The sequence below is a fragment of the Oncorhynchus keta genome, chromosome 27 (genome assembly GCF_023373465.1).
Source record: "Oncorhynchus keta strain PuntledgeMale-10-30-2019 chromosome 27, Oket_V2, whole genome shotgun sequence".
NCBI classification, from domain to species: Eukaryota; Metazoa; Chordata; class Actinopteri; order Salmoniformes; family Salmonidae; genus Oncorhynchus; species Oncorhynchus keta.
The window spans coordinates 23,377,570-23,394,362 of NC_068447.1; the positions used below are offsets into that span (position 1 = coordinate 23,377,570).

Consider the following 16,793-nt stretch of genomic DNA (forward strand, 5'->3'; position numbering starts at 1 on the left):
AATGAGGTCTGCACAACGCATCACCGGGGGCAAACTACCTGCACTCCAGGATACCTACACCACCCGATGTTACAGGAAGGCCATAAAGATCATCAAGGACAACAACCACCCGAGCCACTGCCTGTTCACCCCGCTATCATCCAGAAGGCGAGGTCAGTACAGGTGCATCAAAGCTGGGACCAAGAGACTGAAAAACAGCTTCTATCTCAAGGCCATCAGACTGTTAAACAGCCATCACTAACATTGAGTGGCTGCTGCCAACACACTGACTCAACTCCAGCCACTTTAATAATGGGAATTGATGGGAAATGATGTAAAATATATCACTAGCCACTTTAAACAATGCTACCTAATATAATGTTTACATACCCTACATTATTCATCTCATATGTATACATATATACTGTACTCATCATCTACTGCATCCTTATGTAATACATGTATCACTAGCCACTTTAACTATGCCACTTTGTTTACATACTCATCTCATATGTATATACTGTACTCGATACCATCTACTGTATCTTGCCTATGCCGCACTGTACCATCACTCATTCATATATCTTTATGTACATATTCTTTATCCCCCTACGCTTGTGTGTATAAGACAGTAGTTTTGAAATTGTTCGTTTGATTACTTGTTGGTTATTACTGCATTGTCGGAACTAGAAGCACAAGCATTTCGCTACGCTCGCATTAACATCTGCTAACCATGTGTATGTGCAAATAACATTTGATTTGATTTATCATACACAGTGTAACAGATTCACTGGATGCAACATTATGGTTATAGCTGCAGCAGCTGGATATTCCTGACTCTTATCCCTCTCATGCACAGTCATACACAGTGTAACAGATTCACTGAATGCAACATTATGGTTATAGCTGCAGCAGCTGGATATTCCTGACTCTTATCCCTCTCATGTACAGTCATACACAGTGTAACAGATTCACTGAATGCAACATTATGGTTATAGCTGCAGCAGCTGGATATTCCTGACTGTTATCCCTCTCATGCACAGTCATACACAGTGTAACAGATTCACTGAATGCAACATTATGGTTATAGCTACAGCAGCTGGATATTCCTGACTCTTATCCCTCTCATGCACAGTCATACACCGTGTAACAGATTCACTGAATGCAACATTATGGTTATAGCTGCAGCAGCTGGATATTCCTGACTCTTATCCCTCTCATGCACAGTCATACACAGTGTAACAGATTCACTGAATGCAACATTATGGTTATAGCTGCAGCAGCTGGATATTCCTGACTGTTATCTCTCTCATGCACAGTCATACACAGTGTAACAGATTCACTGTCTACGTACCTGCAGCAGCTGCTGTTTGAGTTTCTGGATCTCAGAGATGTTGAGTTCACTCAGCAGGTCGTCTACCAGGCTGGGGACGGGGTGGAACAGGTCACCCTTCTTGGGCGTGGACGCACGGTTGTCCTCAGTGATGGTGTTGGCAAGCTTGCTGAAGCCATTCTCGTAACCATGGAGAGCCTCGTCGTTGTTGGGTTCCGTGGCTGCGTCATCGCTGAACTTGAGCCCATCCAGAGAGATGCTGAGCGGGCTGGGAAGAGAGAGTGGACCAGAACATGATAACATGAATTTCACAGTTATTCTCATAATGCTGTTTATTATATTGTACAGGGTTTTGATGGATGAGGTGTTACAGATGGAATTGGTGCCTTTGATTGTGTATGTACCTGTGGTACATAGAGTCGCCTATGCTCATGTAGTGGGAGAGCTCTTTCCTTAGGGCGGCCTTCTGCTCGCACTCAGTCTTGATGGTCTCCAGGGCTTCCCCTAGCTGTCGCTCGGCGATCTCCTTCAGGCGGATGGCGTCCTCCAATTGGCTGTTCAGGAACTGGGTGTCTTCCTCCAGACGACGAATCTCGTGCTTCAGACCCTCAAACTCCACCTGTAGGGGCGGGACAGGCAGGTAGGTGTTAATAAAAGCATAAAGGTGGGCTTATATAGGGGAAATGGAAATAGAACACCATACTGGTTTAATCAACTCGTTTGGTCACCATAAAAAGGGGTCTTTTAAAAGTGCAAAATTGCCTTTTCATTTAAACAGGATTTGCTACTGTAATCTTACATTTGCCAATTAATACTCTAGCCTACAGCCTTCTGTTTTAAAATCATGCCTTTAAATTTAACAAACATAATCCCTTGATATGCGGCATGTGAAGTGTTCCCACATTAAAAAAATAATTTTGAAACGAAATCCTCAATGTTTTTTGCCATTGGTGTGAATTAAACTCAGAGTATTTGCTTTGCAACACCACATCTCTCTCCGTCTCTGTGGCATACGGAGAGGGAAAACTGGCTAGAAGTGGGGATTACCAGAAACACTACATTCAATTGTGTCACATTCAGACACGCTTCTTCTCTCTCTAGGTGCAAATAGGCCTCCACATAAAGGCGTATCGCTTTATTAAATCTGAGCGTGGTTTCTATAATCTGAATTAAATCAGTGTATTCCAGGTCGATGTGAGCAGCAGACACTGGAGAGTGCAGACAGACAGAGGTCTATGGTGTGAATACATGGACAACTGTGAGTCGCATAGACTGGGGTGTGTGGTAGACAGTCGTGCAAAGCCTAGGTTCAGAGAGCCTGGGTTAACTGGGCCTCGAGCAGATTCAGCTATACGCAGTGAGGGGTTCATAATAAAGTGTGAGTGGAGGAGAAGCCTACAGAAGCAAGAGAGTGCATGTAAAGCAGTGGAGGCTGCTGAGGGGAGGACGGCGCATAATAATGGCTGGAACGGAGCGAATGGAATGGCATCAAAACACAAGGAAACCATGTTTAATGTATTTGATAACATTCCACCTATTCCGCGCCAGCCATTACCACATGCCCATCCTCCCCAATTAAGGTGCCACCAACCTCCTCTGATGTAAAGATCAAATCAATTTTTATTTGTCACATGCAACGAATACAAAAGTGAAATGCATGATGGGTTGATCTCATCTCATTTCCCTTCCCCCTTCCCCCTTCCCCCATCCCATCTAGCCTCACCCCAACCCTCTGGTGAGCAAAGAGACCCGTTTATTCAGGATGATGTTCCCTTACCTATTCTCCTTACTATCCCACATCCCCATTTGCCAAACTAGCGACCCCCCCCCTCCTCTCCCCGATGTAGTGGTGTTGCTATTAACCTGGGTCTGTTTGAGCCCGGAAACCTGTTTCTGAAAGGAGATGTTCTCCTCCTCCAGCTCCGTGTAGTCCTGCAGCAGACGTGCCTCCCGGAACTTATACTCTTTGATGTCATCACGCAGGCGGGTCCGCTGCAGCTCCACCACCTGGATGTTCTGTAGGGGTGAACGACAGGGACAGAGGGAGAAGAGGAGGGAGGGATGGAGAGAAATAAATTAGAATAAGGCTGTAACGTAACAAAATGTGGAAAAAGTCAAGGGGTCTGAATAGTTTCCAAAGGCACTGTATGTTAGACTTGAGTACAGTAGCCTACATGTATTGACACATAAAGATGTCGAAGCAGCTCGATGTAGTACAGACACTAGCATGTGTTATCAATACCTGACAGATTAACATGCTTACTGTAATACAGATACAGCTGAATGCAACATCTCCCACCTTGCAGTGAGCTTGGCCTCGTCTCCTTTAATCACTTGAATGTAAGAATGTAGCGAGGGAAGAGAGGAAAGAGAGAGAACTCAGAGATAACTCCCTGTTCCCCTCCTCCGATGACAGACTGACAGGCTCAAAGCCAACAGGATCAGATACTGTAAGCCCTGCAGAGCAGCCAGCCTGTGTCCTCACCGTCTCTCTCTGTCCCCCTGTCTGTCCTCCTTCATACCCCTTCCTTCCCCTCCGTTGGCCTCGAATACCTCCCCTACCACCCCTTAAACCTTCCCCTGTCATCCCCCATCCCTACCCATCCCAGCCAGTTTAGGCTACATAAAAGCTCTGCAGTAAGGAGATACTCAGTAAAGGCGTGTGTGGTGCTTGCTCTGAATGTATGTGTGTGTGACTTTGAGAGCGAGCATGTGCAACCTGTTATGAGTGTATGAATCCATTAATTTTGAGAGTGAGTTCAGCCATGCAGTGGGGTCTCTTTGATTATGCGTGCATGTGTGTAGCGTGACACACAACCTCTAATCCTTTCAGGTGACCGAGTTAAGGTGAAAAAGGAGTATCCGTCAATACACACTCCAGTCACAAATCACTCCAGTCACAAATCACTCCAGTCACAAATCAGAGGGGTCACTATCTTTAAGAACAGGTGCTGATTGAGTATGTGGAAAGTTTGAAATGCATTCTACAAAAACATCTCAGTAATTTGACTCATCAATTTAATCAATTTAACCAATTGAATCAACCCATTTGTCTTTATTACTGTCCATTACCCATCAAATAGGATTTAATATGCAATTACCATCTTAGCTTGCGGATACCATTATATCTGTAGAATGTGTTTCCACCGTTAGCATGTTTTCAGAGCGATGCTAAATCCCTGTTGAAGGAAGTACATGCTCCTCATTATCTCTCTGTAATAATTAATCACTAAGAGCATCACCCGATTGATGTTGATGGTTGGATGAAGACTCATGAATATTCATGAGGTTGTGTGCATGTATAATGAGCGTGGGCATAGTCTATCCTGCCTGTGTGGAAATCCTGGTATTGGTGCATTGATGAATAATGCATGATCTACCATACAGATCACACCAATCACGATAATACTACACTGTAATTACACTTCGGAATCTCCAGCTGGGAAGGCAGGAAGGAATCGATACAATCGCCATACAACTACAGTGGCTAAATCATTACCTACAGTCTTTGGACTTTACAGTACACTTAAATGTCTGTGTATTTCCCTGCTCTGGTGTACATTCCGCTAACAGTCTTTTAGTACTTAAAAACACACTTGAATGGTAGGCTATGCTTAAATAGCCAGGTTAAGGCTGCACAGTAAGTGAAGGGTTAGGCTGACTGAAATACACTGTAGAAGGGGCTCTTGCCTGCTTATGTGTAAAATGTAAATGACATGACGGCTGTGCTGAAGTCAAGACCTAAAGCCCCATACGAGACATTCTGACTCATTTGGTTGGACCCTATCAACAACACTCAGCAGTGTAATTCCTTCACCTATAGACTACATTTAGCATTGACACCACTGCCATTTCTCAGAAAGCTCAAATGAACAGAGCACAGCTGCAGGACTGAGAGTTTCTGCACGCAGGGTCAAAATAAGGCCATCTCAATGAAACTACTTCTGGACTTAAGAGCATGATCAATGGAGAGAGTTCCAGAGTAGAGGTTTAAAGGAGCAGTTAACTATTTTACAATATGATGTTAGATGGTTCCTCAACCTGATAGTAGTCTATGGGCCAGGAGAAATTGTAATCCATGGTTCGGTTTTCTTTAAACAGCCACTACAAACTTCAGCTAACTTTAGACACCGCTAGCTAAAAATCAATGGTAATGATAGGGGCATGTTAACATTACTTTTTTTAATGTCCATATCACCTTGAAGTAACCTCAAACCAAATATGGAGTTTATTTGAGTAGATTTCAGGTGCTTTTGGTCATGCCCCCATCACTTCCATATATTTTTAGCTAGCGGTGGCTAAGGTTAGCTGAAGATTGTAGTGAACCCAAATTTTGGATTACAATTTCTCCTGGCCCATAGACTACTATCAAGGTGAGGAACCATCTAACATCATGTTGTAAAATAGTGAACTACTTAAGTCCGGGAGCAGGCTAAATCTATGTTAGCGCAATCTACAGTGCAAGTCTGTTTCCCTTTTCTCTACAGTGATTTGTCATATGCAGGATTAACAAAGATAGCCAGGTGGTCCAGTCTAAGTAATATGGAACGGTCTCTTCCAGTCCAGGGTCAGTTTCCTCAGCTGGAGGGTCAGTGCTGTCTGGCTTTAATGAATACAGACCACCACACAAACTGATTAAGAGGCTCCCCAAACCGATTAGGATGCAAACGAGGGTTTTGACCTTACACCCTGCTATCCGTAAGAGCCCACTCTGCTCCTGCCATCTCTGACCATGCAGAGGTCCTCGGCGACTGCGTGAAGGGGTGTCTGCAATTCTGCCGGACAGAAAAGGTGGGCCGTAGTTACACAGCAGGGGTTATGGTGGCTGAGTGTGTGGCTGCCATAAAACCTGAATAACATTTACTCAGGCGAATGACAGAGCCCTCCCCTGGGGGTTTCTGGTTTTGTTGACATTTGACGTCCCACATTAAGGACCCTGTCAATGCGAGATGTCTGATTAACATAAAGAGATGTGTGGTTTATGAAGACTCCCTGCCTGCTGTCACTACAGGCACACACCAACTGCCTCACTCAGACACACACACTCAAACCCACCTGACTGGGGAGTGTGTGTGTTTGGATAATACTTAAGAGTATTAATGTTAATGTGTGCAAACTGTGCACAAGTACAAGCATAGCTGTAGTGATAAATTAAGCCTAATGTGCAGTATACAGTATGTGTGCATATCTCTGTGTCCTCTGATAAGTCCTTGACTGTGGTGTAATCCTCTCTCTATATGGGATGCAGTGGGTGCTGCTGTAAAGGATATGAAAGCACTGGCTCAGTAGATTCTAGAGGTCAGAGCTCCCTCCTCTGAGCCAATTCAGTCATACTGGAACTCTACTGAACACTTTCAAACCTATAGCTCCAATTTCACAACTAAAACCGCCTTCGACAGCATACTGAGTCTTAACCAGCTCATGTCTCAGCAAAGCTTAGAGTTCGTGCCTAAAGTGTTTGAGCTTTTCACAATCACCGCTATTGAAAATAGCTCTATAACTCGGTAAATCACTATGTTAGAGGTTACAGCTCAATACCGCTGTAGATTAGGTGGGTTTTGAAACTGTGGTTAGACTCTGGCTTGGTCTTAATAGTATGGGATATCTAGTGTGTTTTTCCATGAAAATCCCACATTTACTACCTTTTCCCATTTCCCTTCCCTGGAAAGAAGGTACAAGATTCCCAGATGGCACGAAGAGGGATTACTGATATGACAGCACTGTCTGGCTCACAATAATGGGATTTGTACTGGATACAAGGTAATGTATTGTGTTCTTCCCACCCCACACTAAGACATTACAACATTTCACTACCTTTTCAAGCTTTTTTTATTATCTGAAAGCAACCTTTGCTTTTATACTGACAAGACCATCAGGTCAGTAGGTACCCAACATGACAACGAGCGGTGGTGTGTTGGACACAGTGACTCATATAGATAGATGTCTATAGAGCCTGTCAACATTCCTGGTTTCTGTACCTGTAAACTGTGTAATATTGACATAAGCTCAGAACCACTTGTTTTTCAAACATGGTCCTGTTTAAAGATGATGATGCTACAATAATACAAACTCACAATAACCTGATGATATACACATGATTTAAATAGCAGGACAATGTAAAGTCCATTATCCCGCTGAAGAGTATGGATTTGACTGTTTGAGAAGGTTTGAATCCTAAGCAATCTATTGTTGGAAGGACAATAGACCAACATAGATACTGTAGTAGGTCAAAGCTGTGTGCTGGAAAACCTTGGTAGAGCATGGGTGAAGTATGCATTGTGATGCTCATGTGAATTTCAATTATTTTTCCGATTCAGGCCAATGCTGCTTCTCACTTAAAACACGTTTATTTAATAACACCGGAAGGTGACTATGTAACATTATTATACAACATGATTCAGCATAACACAGCAATACTGTAAAGTAAAAATACACAATGACAAATGTCAACAGAAATAATGTAGTTATTAGTATTTCATTTATATTAACAGCTGATTTTCCACAGGGAAGAGAAAAACCAGAAGATTATTTAAGCCAATATGGAGTAAGCTGCAAAACCTTTCCTTAACAAGACAATCACACAAGCTCCTGGAAAATAGACAAATAATCAACATGCAGCCTATCCATGAACTATTTACATACATTACTGTCTGTTCTATTAGGTGCTCTGTATTCTGCAACAACAGAGGGCTGTGCTACATACTTCTCCCCCTGACATCCTTGTCATCCACCTTGGTGGAAACAACCTAGGATACACCAAGGGTACACAGACGTGCTTCATTTCGAGGTGGTCATCCGAATGTTTCCCGGGACAATGGTGGTCTTCTCTGATATCGCGCAGCAGAGGAGCTAGATGTTCCAGTGAGACCAGCGCATAGAGAGGGCCCGGGGCTCTGTCAATCTCCTGCTGTATGCGTTTCAGGGAACACAATCCGTCACCCTGCCATTAAGCAGTGGAGTGGAGCGGGGTAGAGTGCATCTGACGGATGAGGGCAATGATGTATTCCTTGAGAGTTGGTCTCTCCAGTCTCCACCGTTCTCTCCTCCGTAGAAGCAAGACGTGCAAAGTAGTACACACATCACACACCCTGTTCATTGCCACTCAATGATGCACTTTTAAGAGCTATCTAATAATTGAAAATAAGTACACACCGGGCATGTGTGTGTGTGTGTTGTGACTGGTATGGGCGGGGGAGTCCAAACTATACACGACAGAGAATGGTCAAAACGTATCCTCCGAGAGGCGAACTCAGGACCTTTAGATCCCAGGGCGGTGACGTAAACCATTATGGTACAAACCCTGTTATAAACAAAGTATCTTGACACTACGTGCCGCTGTGCGGTTTGTTGCTAACCTTCAGGTTACCAATTAAATAAAAAACATTATTTTGATCAATGTATTCATAGGCTACTATTTCATCCCTCAACAAAAATATAGGCCTAGTCCCGACACATCTACGGTTGCTAGCCAAGCCAGCTGGCCGTTCATTCTATTGGTTAGGTTGCCAGAGACCCGACCCGGATGTTAGGTCTTTTTGTTCCGTATCTATGAACGTGACCCAGTCGTTTGTTCTAAATGTTCTCCTCCCTTGCTTGCTAGCTAGCCAACTACGGCTAACACAGTCACGTCAAACTGTGCAGCAAGAATAACAGCAAAGTAGCTGTATTTCATTTATTTGTTTATATCCATAAAAATTATACTTATTCATAATTTTGACTGGCAGGTTCATTCCCAATAGGACAGTGGAGATCGAATTTCAATATTGAAACAATGTTGCAAATGTGCAGATACAGATAGCAAATGTTAGGCTCGAAGCATTTGGGGAATAATGTCTAGATGATTTTTACAGTGGAAATCAAGTTAATGAATTGGCTGGCTGGGCTGATGGGACAGTGGATGTGCAGGGATTTCTCAGAAGTAACAGAAAACAAGATTTACATTTTAAGTCATAGGCTGACCCGTGCTAAACAGGTTTTTTAGTACGGCTTAGAATACGTCTCAACCAATCCCAATGTTTGTTTTGACCAACCCTTTGTAGAATAACCAATTTACTGCATGGTGACGTCCCCATGGAAAACAGTAACTCCTGCCCATGCAAACCTGTTGATTAGAAGGGCCTGTGTAGATCGTTTCTGGTTGAAAATACAATCAGGAAATAACATGGATAACATTTTGTCACACTTTTACAATGTTAGTTTCATCATCTGTGACAAGATTATATAAAACACAGGAAAAACATAATTTTGACAGCACTGGTCATTAATGTCTATGGGACATCATGAAAATGACCTCTCACATGGTGCCTAAACCTTTCTGACACAATTATGTATCATAAAATGTCTGCATCCGATACAGCAGACAGGTACTGTATCAAGGGTTGTTTAGGCTGTCTAGAGACTGCCTATTTTTCTATTTTAAATCCCTCATAGATAAAGAAGGTCAACAGTCACGGGGCAAAGCAAACAGTGACCAGTCTCATGACAGATCAACTGACAGAGGTTTGGATAAAATCATCCCCCTGACTAAAGCAGGTTTGCCAAGCATTTCCCAGAAAAAGAAAGAAACACATCACGATTAGGGCCTCTGTTCTCATTAAACCTCTCTCAGATGTTTCTCTCCTATTCTCCTCTCTTTCACACTCTCCAGGTCCTCTTGCCACCCTCTCCCTTTCTCCCTCCTTCCCTAGTTGCCTAATTTTAAAGCTAGCTGACAAAGGGTCCTTTCAGTATCCTCAGTCCCCATCACAATGCCAGCCTCAGTGCCCTGGATCCACCCGCTGTCCGCCTTCTGCCCGCTACCTCACCTCCCGGTGCCCATAAAGTGCCAGTGGAGGGATGTCACTATCTCCTGCAAATAGTGAGATTTACACTCCAACCCCCTCCATCTAGCCAATTAGCCCTGGCCACCCACCATGCCACTGCACCAGTCCGTGTGTGTGTGTGTGTGTGTGTGTGTGTGTGTGTGTGTGTGTGTGTGTGTGTGTGTGTGTGTGTGTGTGTGTGTGTGTGTGTGTGTGTGTGTGTGTGTGTGTGTGTGTGTGTGTGTGTGTGTGTGTGTGTGTGTGTGTGTGTGTGTGTGTGTGTGTGTGTGTGTGTGTGTGTGTGTGTGTGTGTGTGTGTGTGTGTGTGTGTGTGTGTGTGTGTGTGTGTGTGTGTGTGTGTGTGTGTGTGTGTGTGTGTGTGTGTGTGTGTGTGTGTGTGTGTGTGTGTGTGTGTGTGTGTGTGTGTGTGTGTGTGTGTGTGTGTGTGTGTGTGTGTGTGTGTGTGTGTGTGTGTGTGTGTGTGTGTGTGTGTGTGTGTGTGTGTGTGTGTGTGTGTGTGTGTGTGTGTGTGTGTGTGTGTGTGTGTGTGTGTGTGTGTGTGTGTGTTCACAATGAAGTTGGCTCCTTCAGGCAGGCAGAGCCACACACAAGGACACCAGTCGAGCACCAGTAACAGCACTGTTACTGAAGACTTGCTCCCAGCATTAATATGGCTCTAAAATCAACTTCTCTGTATTCACAGAGAAAGAGCGATGTAAGTGGGGTAAGTACATAGGAATAAGTGGATTCATGTGTTCATTAAGTGGGGGCTGATTCTTGTGTTCAGGTTTTCATGTGTTTACTCAGAAGTGCCTCCTATTTTAGACCTCAATCACACAGCCTAAGTATAAAAACATGTGAGCTACATTTTGGAGAAGGACATATGGTTTCCAGAAAGCCAATCCTAAAACTAATTTCAGTCCCAGAGCCAAAATAACGGAGGAATCCGGGAGTCCATATGAAGTAAATGTCGTCTTAAGAACTTCTTTGCCCAAATCTCCGTAATAAACACTAGTCTTTAGCTGGCTCAAAGCAAAGTGTGGGTATTCATTAAGCTCTCAACAGACGTTTTTCCAAACAGACGGGGGGGGGGTCAAACAGACGGGGTGTCAAACTCACTCAGAGACGGAGGTCTTCAGACCCCCTCCCCTCCGAGAACTGGAGTAATCGCTAAGCAGCAAAACGCTGTCGCAGAGTTTAACCAAACCTGCTGAATCCCAACATGGACGGATTTGAGGAAAGGGGTTAAACAAGGAAGGGTGAGAGAGAGAGGGGGAGACAAAGGGAGAGAGAAAGAATGAAAGAGAGAGCGACAAAATGGGACAACAAATTGAGAGACTGCATGCAGAATTCTGCAAAACATCCTCCATGTACAACGTAAAACACCAAGTACTTCATGCAGAGCAGAATTAGGACAATACTCGCTAATTATCAAAACCCAGAAAGACATTACATTCTACAACCACCTAAAAGAAAGCGACTCCCAAACCTTCCATAACAAAGCCATCAACTATAGAGAGATGAACCTGGAGAAGACTCCCCAAAGCAAGTGGCCCTGGGACTCTGTTCACAAACAGACCCCATATAGCCCCAGGACAGCAACACATTTAGACCCAACCAAATCATGAGAAAACATGGAAAGAATTAACCAAAAAAATGAGCAAACTAGAATGCTATTTGGCCCTAAACAGAGAGTAAACAGTGGCAGAATACCTGACCACTGTGACTGACCCAAAATGAAGAAAAGCTTTGACTGTGTACAGACTCCGTGAGGTTAGCCTTGCTATTGAGAAAGCCTGTCGACTCTTGAGAGCTAGGTCTGCCTATGTGCACACTGCCCACAAAATTAGATGAAAACAGAGCTGCACTTCCTGAACCTCTGCCAAATGTATGACCATAATAGTGAAACATATTTTCCTCCGATTACACAGACCCACACAGAATTCGAAAACAAATCAAACTGTGAAAAACTCCTATACACAGTTGACATCAATCTCTTCGCCACTGGCTCAACCTTGGCACACCCACATGACACGCAGGCATATCCACGCATGTGCGCACACACACTCACTGTATACACATTCCTCGATAATTGGCTCTTATTTGTCCCTCCGCAGACAAGAGGGCAGGCGGATGGCACGGCTGGCGCTCTCAAGCAAGGGAGGAATGCCAGATCTGATGTGAGAGTGACGTCACTGACGCCAGGGCTGGATGATAGGGCACGTGCTGCCAGTCTCAGGACCTAGTGCCTGTACCCTGCGTAATGAGTCCCAGTGCAGCAGCATAAATGCCTTAAGTTTCACCCATTACTAAAGCAACAAGTAACCTGTAACCACAGTAGATGTACTATAGCCAATGTCTGATATATAAAGTTATACTCAAGTATGATCTCCTTTCACCAGCAGCGGTTGTTAACCTTTCCCTCCATTACACCACAGCAGAGCACACGCCAGCAGAGCACACGCCAGCAGAGCACACGCCAGCAGAGCACTTGCCAGCAGAGCACACGCCAGCAGAGCACACGCCAGCAGAGCACACGCCAGCAGAGCACACGCCAGCAGAGCACACGCCAGCAGAGCACACGCCAGCAGAGCATTCCCTGCTCTCTCCCTGTGTCATTTGAGGCCTGCCCAGATCCCCAGGGTTGCAGTCTCAGGACCACATCAATATGACAGCCATGATGGCGCCATGATGGCGCTAGTTAAATCAGCTGAAACCATCAGGGTGTGATTAGTCCTGCCTGGACACGCCAAGCGGAGTTCTATCGGTAGCAATGCAGTCACGCAAGTCTGAAACTTTGGTGTAGTAGCCACAGTAAACAGTATCTGGATGTATAGCAAATATATATGGGTGTGTACATTGTGCAAGTGAGGGCAGGTTTGATTAATTGGGAACACTTCAATGCTAGTATGGGTATGTGTATCTGCTGCTACAATGTATTATACTAATCCTGCTGCTCACTCACTAACCCTGATTACACAACTGCTACCAGTATCCCTCTAATTTATCACTACTGATAATGATCAGGGCCTCAAATTACATTTTTGGTACTCCAGCCACTGTGGCAGGTAGATTTAAAAATGTACCAGCCACTCAGAATTTTTACCAGCCAAAATATATGTTCCCGTGGTAACGCGGCTCCACTCATGTTTGTGCCTGTGAGATTGAGTCTGACTAGTAGAAGCGTTGTCTTCTCTTCCCTAGCAGTTGAATCTCAAACATTGACAATCAACCTCGCTTGTGAACAAAACAATGTAACCTGCTAACAATAAGTAAATTAGACCAACTGTTATGCCTGTGCACAGTGTTTTCTAAAATGAACCTACTAACAATGTAACCTAATAACAATGTAAGTAAATTAGACCAACTTTTATGCCTGTGCACAGTGTTTTCTAAAATGAACCTACTAACAATGTAACCTAATAACAATGTAAGTAAATTAGACCAACTGTTATGCCTGTGCACAGTGTTTTCTAAAATGAACCTACTAACAATGTAACCTAATAACAATGTAAGTAAATTAGACCAACTTTTATGCCTGTGCACAGTGTTTTCTAAAATGAACCTACTAACAATGTAACCTACTAACAATGTAAGTAAATTAAACCAACTTTTATGCCTGTGCACAGTGTTTTCTAAAATGAACCTACTAACAATGTAACCTAATAACAATGTAAGTAAATTAGACCAACTTTTATGCCTGTGCACAGTGTTTTCTAAAATGAACCTACTAACAATGTAACCTAATAACAATGTAAGTAAATTAGACCAACTGTTATGCCTGTGCACAGTGTTTTCTAAAATGAACCTACTAACAATGTAACCTAATAACAATGTAAGTAAATTAGACCAACTTTTATGCCTGTGCACAGTGTTTTCTAAAATGAACCTACTAACAATGTAACCTACTAACAATGTAAGTAAATTAAACCAACTTTTATGCCTGTGCACAGTGTTTTCTAAAATGAACCTACTAACAATGTAAGTAAATTAAACCAACTTTTATGCCTGTGCACAGCGTTTCTAAAATGAACCTACTAACAATGTAAGTAAATTAAACCAACTTTTATGCCTGTGCACAGCGTTTCTAAAATGAACCTACTAACAATGTAACCTAATAACAATGTAAGTAAATTAAACCAACTTTTATGCCTGTGCACAGCGTTTCTAAAATGAACCTACTAACAATGTAACCTAATAACAATGTAAGTAAATTAGACCAACTTTTATGCCTGTGCACAGTGTTTTCTAAAATGAACCTACTAACAATGTAACCTACTAACAATGTAAGTAAATTAAACCAACTTTTATGCCTGTGCACAGTGTTTTCTAAAATGAACCTACTAACAATGTAAGTAAATTAAACCAACTTTTATGCCTGTGCACAGCGTTTCTAAAATGAACCTACTAACAATGTAAGTAAATTAAACCAACTTTTATGCCTGTGCACAGCGTTTCTAAAATGAACCTACTAACAATGTAACCTAATAACAATGTAAGTAAATTAAACCAACTTTTATGCCTGTGCACAGCGTTTCTAAAATGAACCTACTAACAATGTAACCTAATAACAATGTAAGTAAATTAGACCAACTTTTATGCCTGTGCACAGTGTTTTCTAAAATGAACCTACTAACAATGTAACCTACTAACAATGTAAGTAAATTAGACCAACTTTTATGCCTGTGCACAGTGTTTTCTAAAATGAACCTACTAACAATGTAAGTAAATTAAACCAACTTTTATGCCTGTGCACAGCGTTTCTAAAATGAACCTACTAACAATGTAACCTAATAACAATGTAAGTAAATTAAACCAACTTTTATGCCTGTGCACAGCGTTTCTAAAATGAACCTACTAACAATGTAACCTAATAACAATGTAAGTAAATTAGACCAACTTTTATGCCTGTGCACAGTGTTTTCTAAAATGAACCTACTAACAATGTAACCTACTAACAATGTAAGTAAATTAGACCAACTTTTATGCCTGTGCACAGTGTTTTCTAAAATGAACCTACTAACAATGTAAGTAAATTAAACCAACTTTTATGCCTGTGCACAGCGTTTCTAAAATGAACCTACTAACAATGTAACCTAATAACAATGTAAGTAAATTAAACCAACTTTTATGCCTGTGCACAGAGTTTCTAAAAATCAATCTTTCACTCAGCTCTTCAGGTGCGTTCAGCCCCCAACCAGGCAGTGTTGCAGCGCACGGTGGGATAGGCTATATAGGATTCCCTTTGACTTTGTGCCATTATTTCACCAGCTATGAAAAGAAAATTACAGAAATACTTTGAAAACAGCTACTGCAGTATTTAATTTACTATACATGTGACTCGTTTCAGGAAACTAGGCGTATGTCATACGTCACTACTTCACAGGACAGGCATTTCAACGTAAACATTTATTTTGGGGCAGAAATACCTTCTGGAACATGTGAAATTTCATGTGCCTTAATAACGAACTTGTATACCGTTGTTAAATTACAAGCCTTGTTGGTTTATCCATGTAAAAAGACAGGAACCTTCTCACTAGCCATGATTGGCTGAGATAGATGGGCAGAAATGTCGGGAGATGAGTTTGGATTGGTCTGCCATGTAGCGCGCTTCTGTCTAGAACATGAGCGGTTCAGTATGTGTTGACAGTCCTCATACTACAGCTATGAGAATGTTTGTATTGGTAGTAGTATGAGTTGGGATTATGCCCCAGCTAGCACAGTGGATCTGGGCCGATTCCGGCTGAGAGTCAGACTCGGCCGACTTCATGTGTCTGGGCCGCCTTCGGCAGTATTACTTATGGCTAGGATGTGGGGACTGAGCTCGGGCTGATTCCGGTGTGAGTCATCTGGCTCAAATATATTACTCGGGTCTCGAGCCGATTGGGGCTACTCTCTGATTACATGGGTTGCTTTTTATAATTAGCATTTCAATATTTATTTTTCTATATTTTCTCATTGTTTCTGTGAACAAAAAATACAATCAACATTTAAATTAAATTCTTTAAGGGTCCTGTGTAGTATTTTGATACTTTGTGCAAGGCAATTGATAAGCATGAAAAACTTTGTGGATGCAGCCTCCCGAGTGGCGCTGCATGTTGCTACAGATGCTGGTTCGAGACCCGTGCCTGCCGCGCCCGGGAAACCCATGAGGTGATGCACATGAGTTAGAGGAGGGTTTGGCCGGCCAGGACGTCCTTGTCCCATCATGCTGTAGCGACTCCTCTGGCGGGCCAGGACGTCCTTGTCCCATCATGCTGTAGCGACTCCTCTGGTGGGCCAGGACGTCCTTGTCCCATCATGCTGTAGCGACTCCTCTGGCTGGCCAGGACGTCCTTGTCCCATCATGCTGTAGCGACTCCTGTGGCGGGCCAGGACGTCCTTGTCCCATCATGCTGTAGAGACTCCTGTGGCGGGCCAGGACGTCCTTGTCCCATCATGCTGTAGCGACTCCTCTGGCGGGCCAGGACGTCCTTGTCCCATCATGCTGTAGCGACTCCTGCGGCCGGCCAGGACGTCCTTGTCCCATCATGCTGTAGCGACTCCTGCGGCCGGCCAGGATGTCCTTGTCCCATCATGCTGTAGAGACTCCTGTGGCGGGCCAGGACGTCCTTGTCCCATCATGCTGTAGCGACTCCTGTGGCGGGCCAGGACGTTCTTGTCCCATCATGCTGTAGCGA

At 43.4% G+C, this 16,793-nt stretch overlaps 1 protein-coding gene across 1 annotated transcript in view; it reads right to left on the minus strand.

The window, feature by feature from the left end:
* The window catches only part of LOC118359618 (protein bicaudal D homolog 2-like), a 92,531-nt gene that overhangs the window by 32,482 nt on the left and 43,256 nt on the right, over window positions 1–16,793 (minus strand). Inside the window, exons 3-5 of the mRNA XM_035738171.2 lie at window positions 3,176–3,328; window positions 1,717–1,931; window positions 1,334–1,580 (exon numbers count right to left, since the gene is read on the minus strand). Coding sequence (XP_035594064.1) covers window positions 1,334–1,580; window positions 1,717–1,931; window positions 3,176–3,328 — 615 coding nt within the window. The remainder of the gene's footprint in view (window positions 1–1,333; window positions 1,581–1,716; window positions 1,932–3,175; window positions 3,329–16,793) is intronic.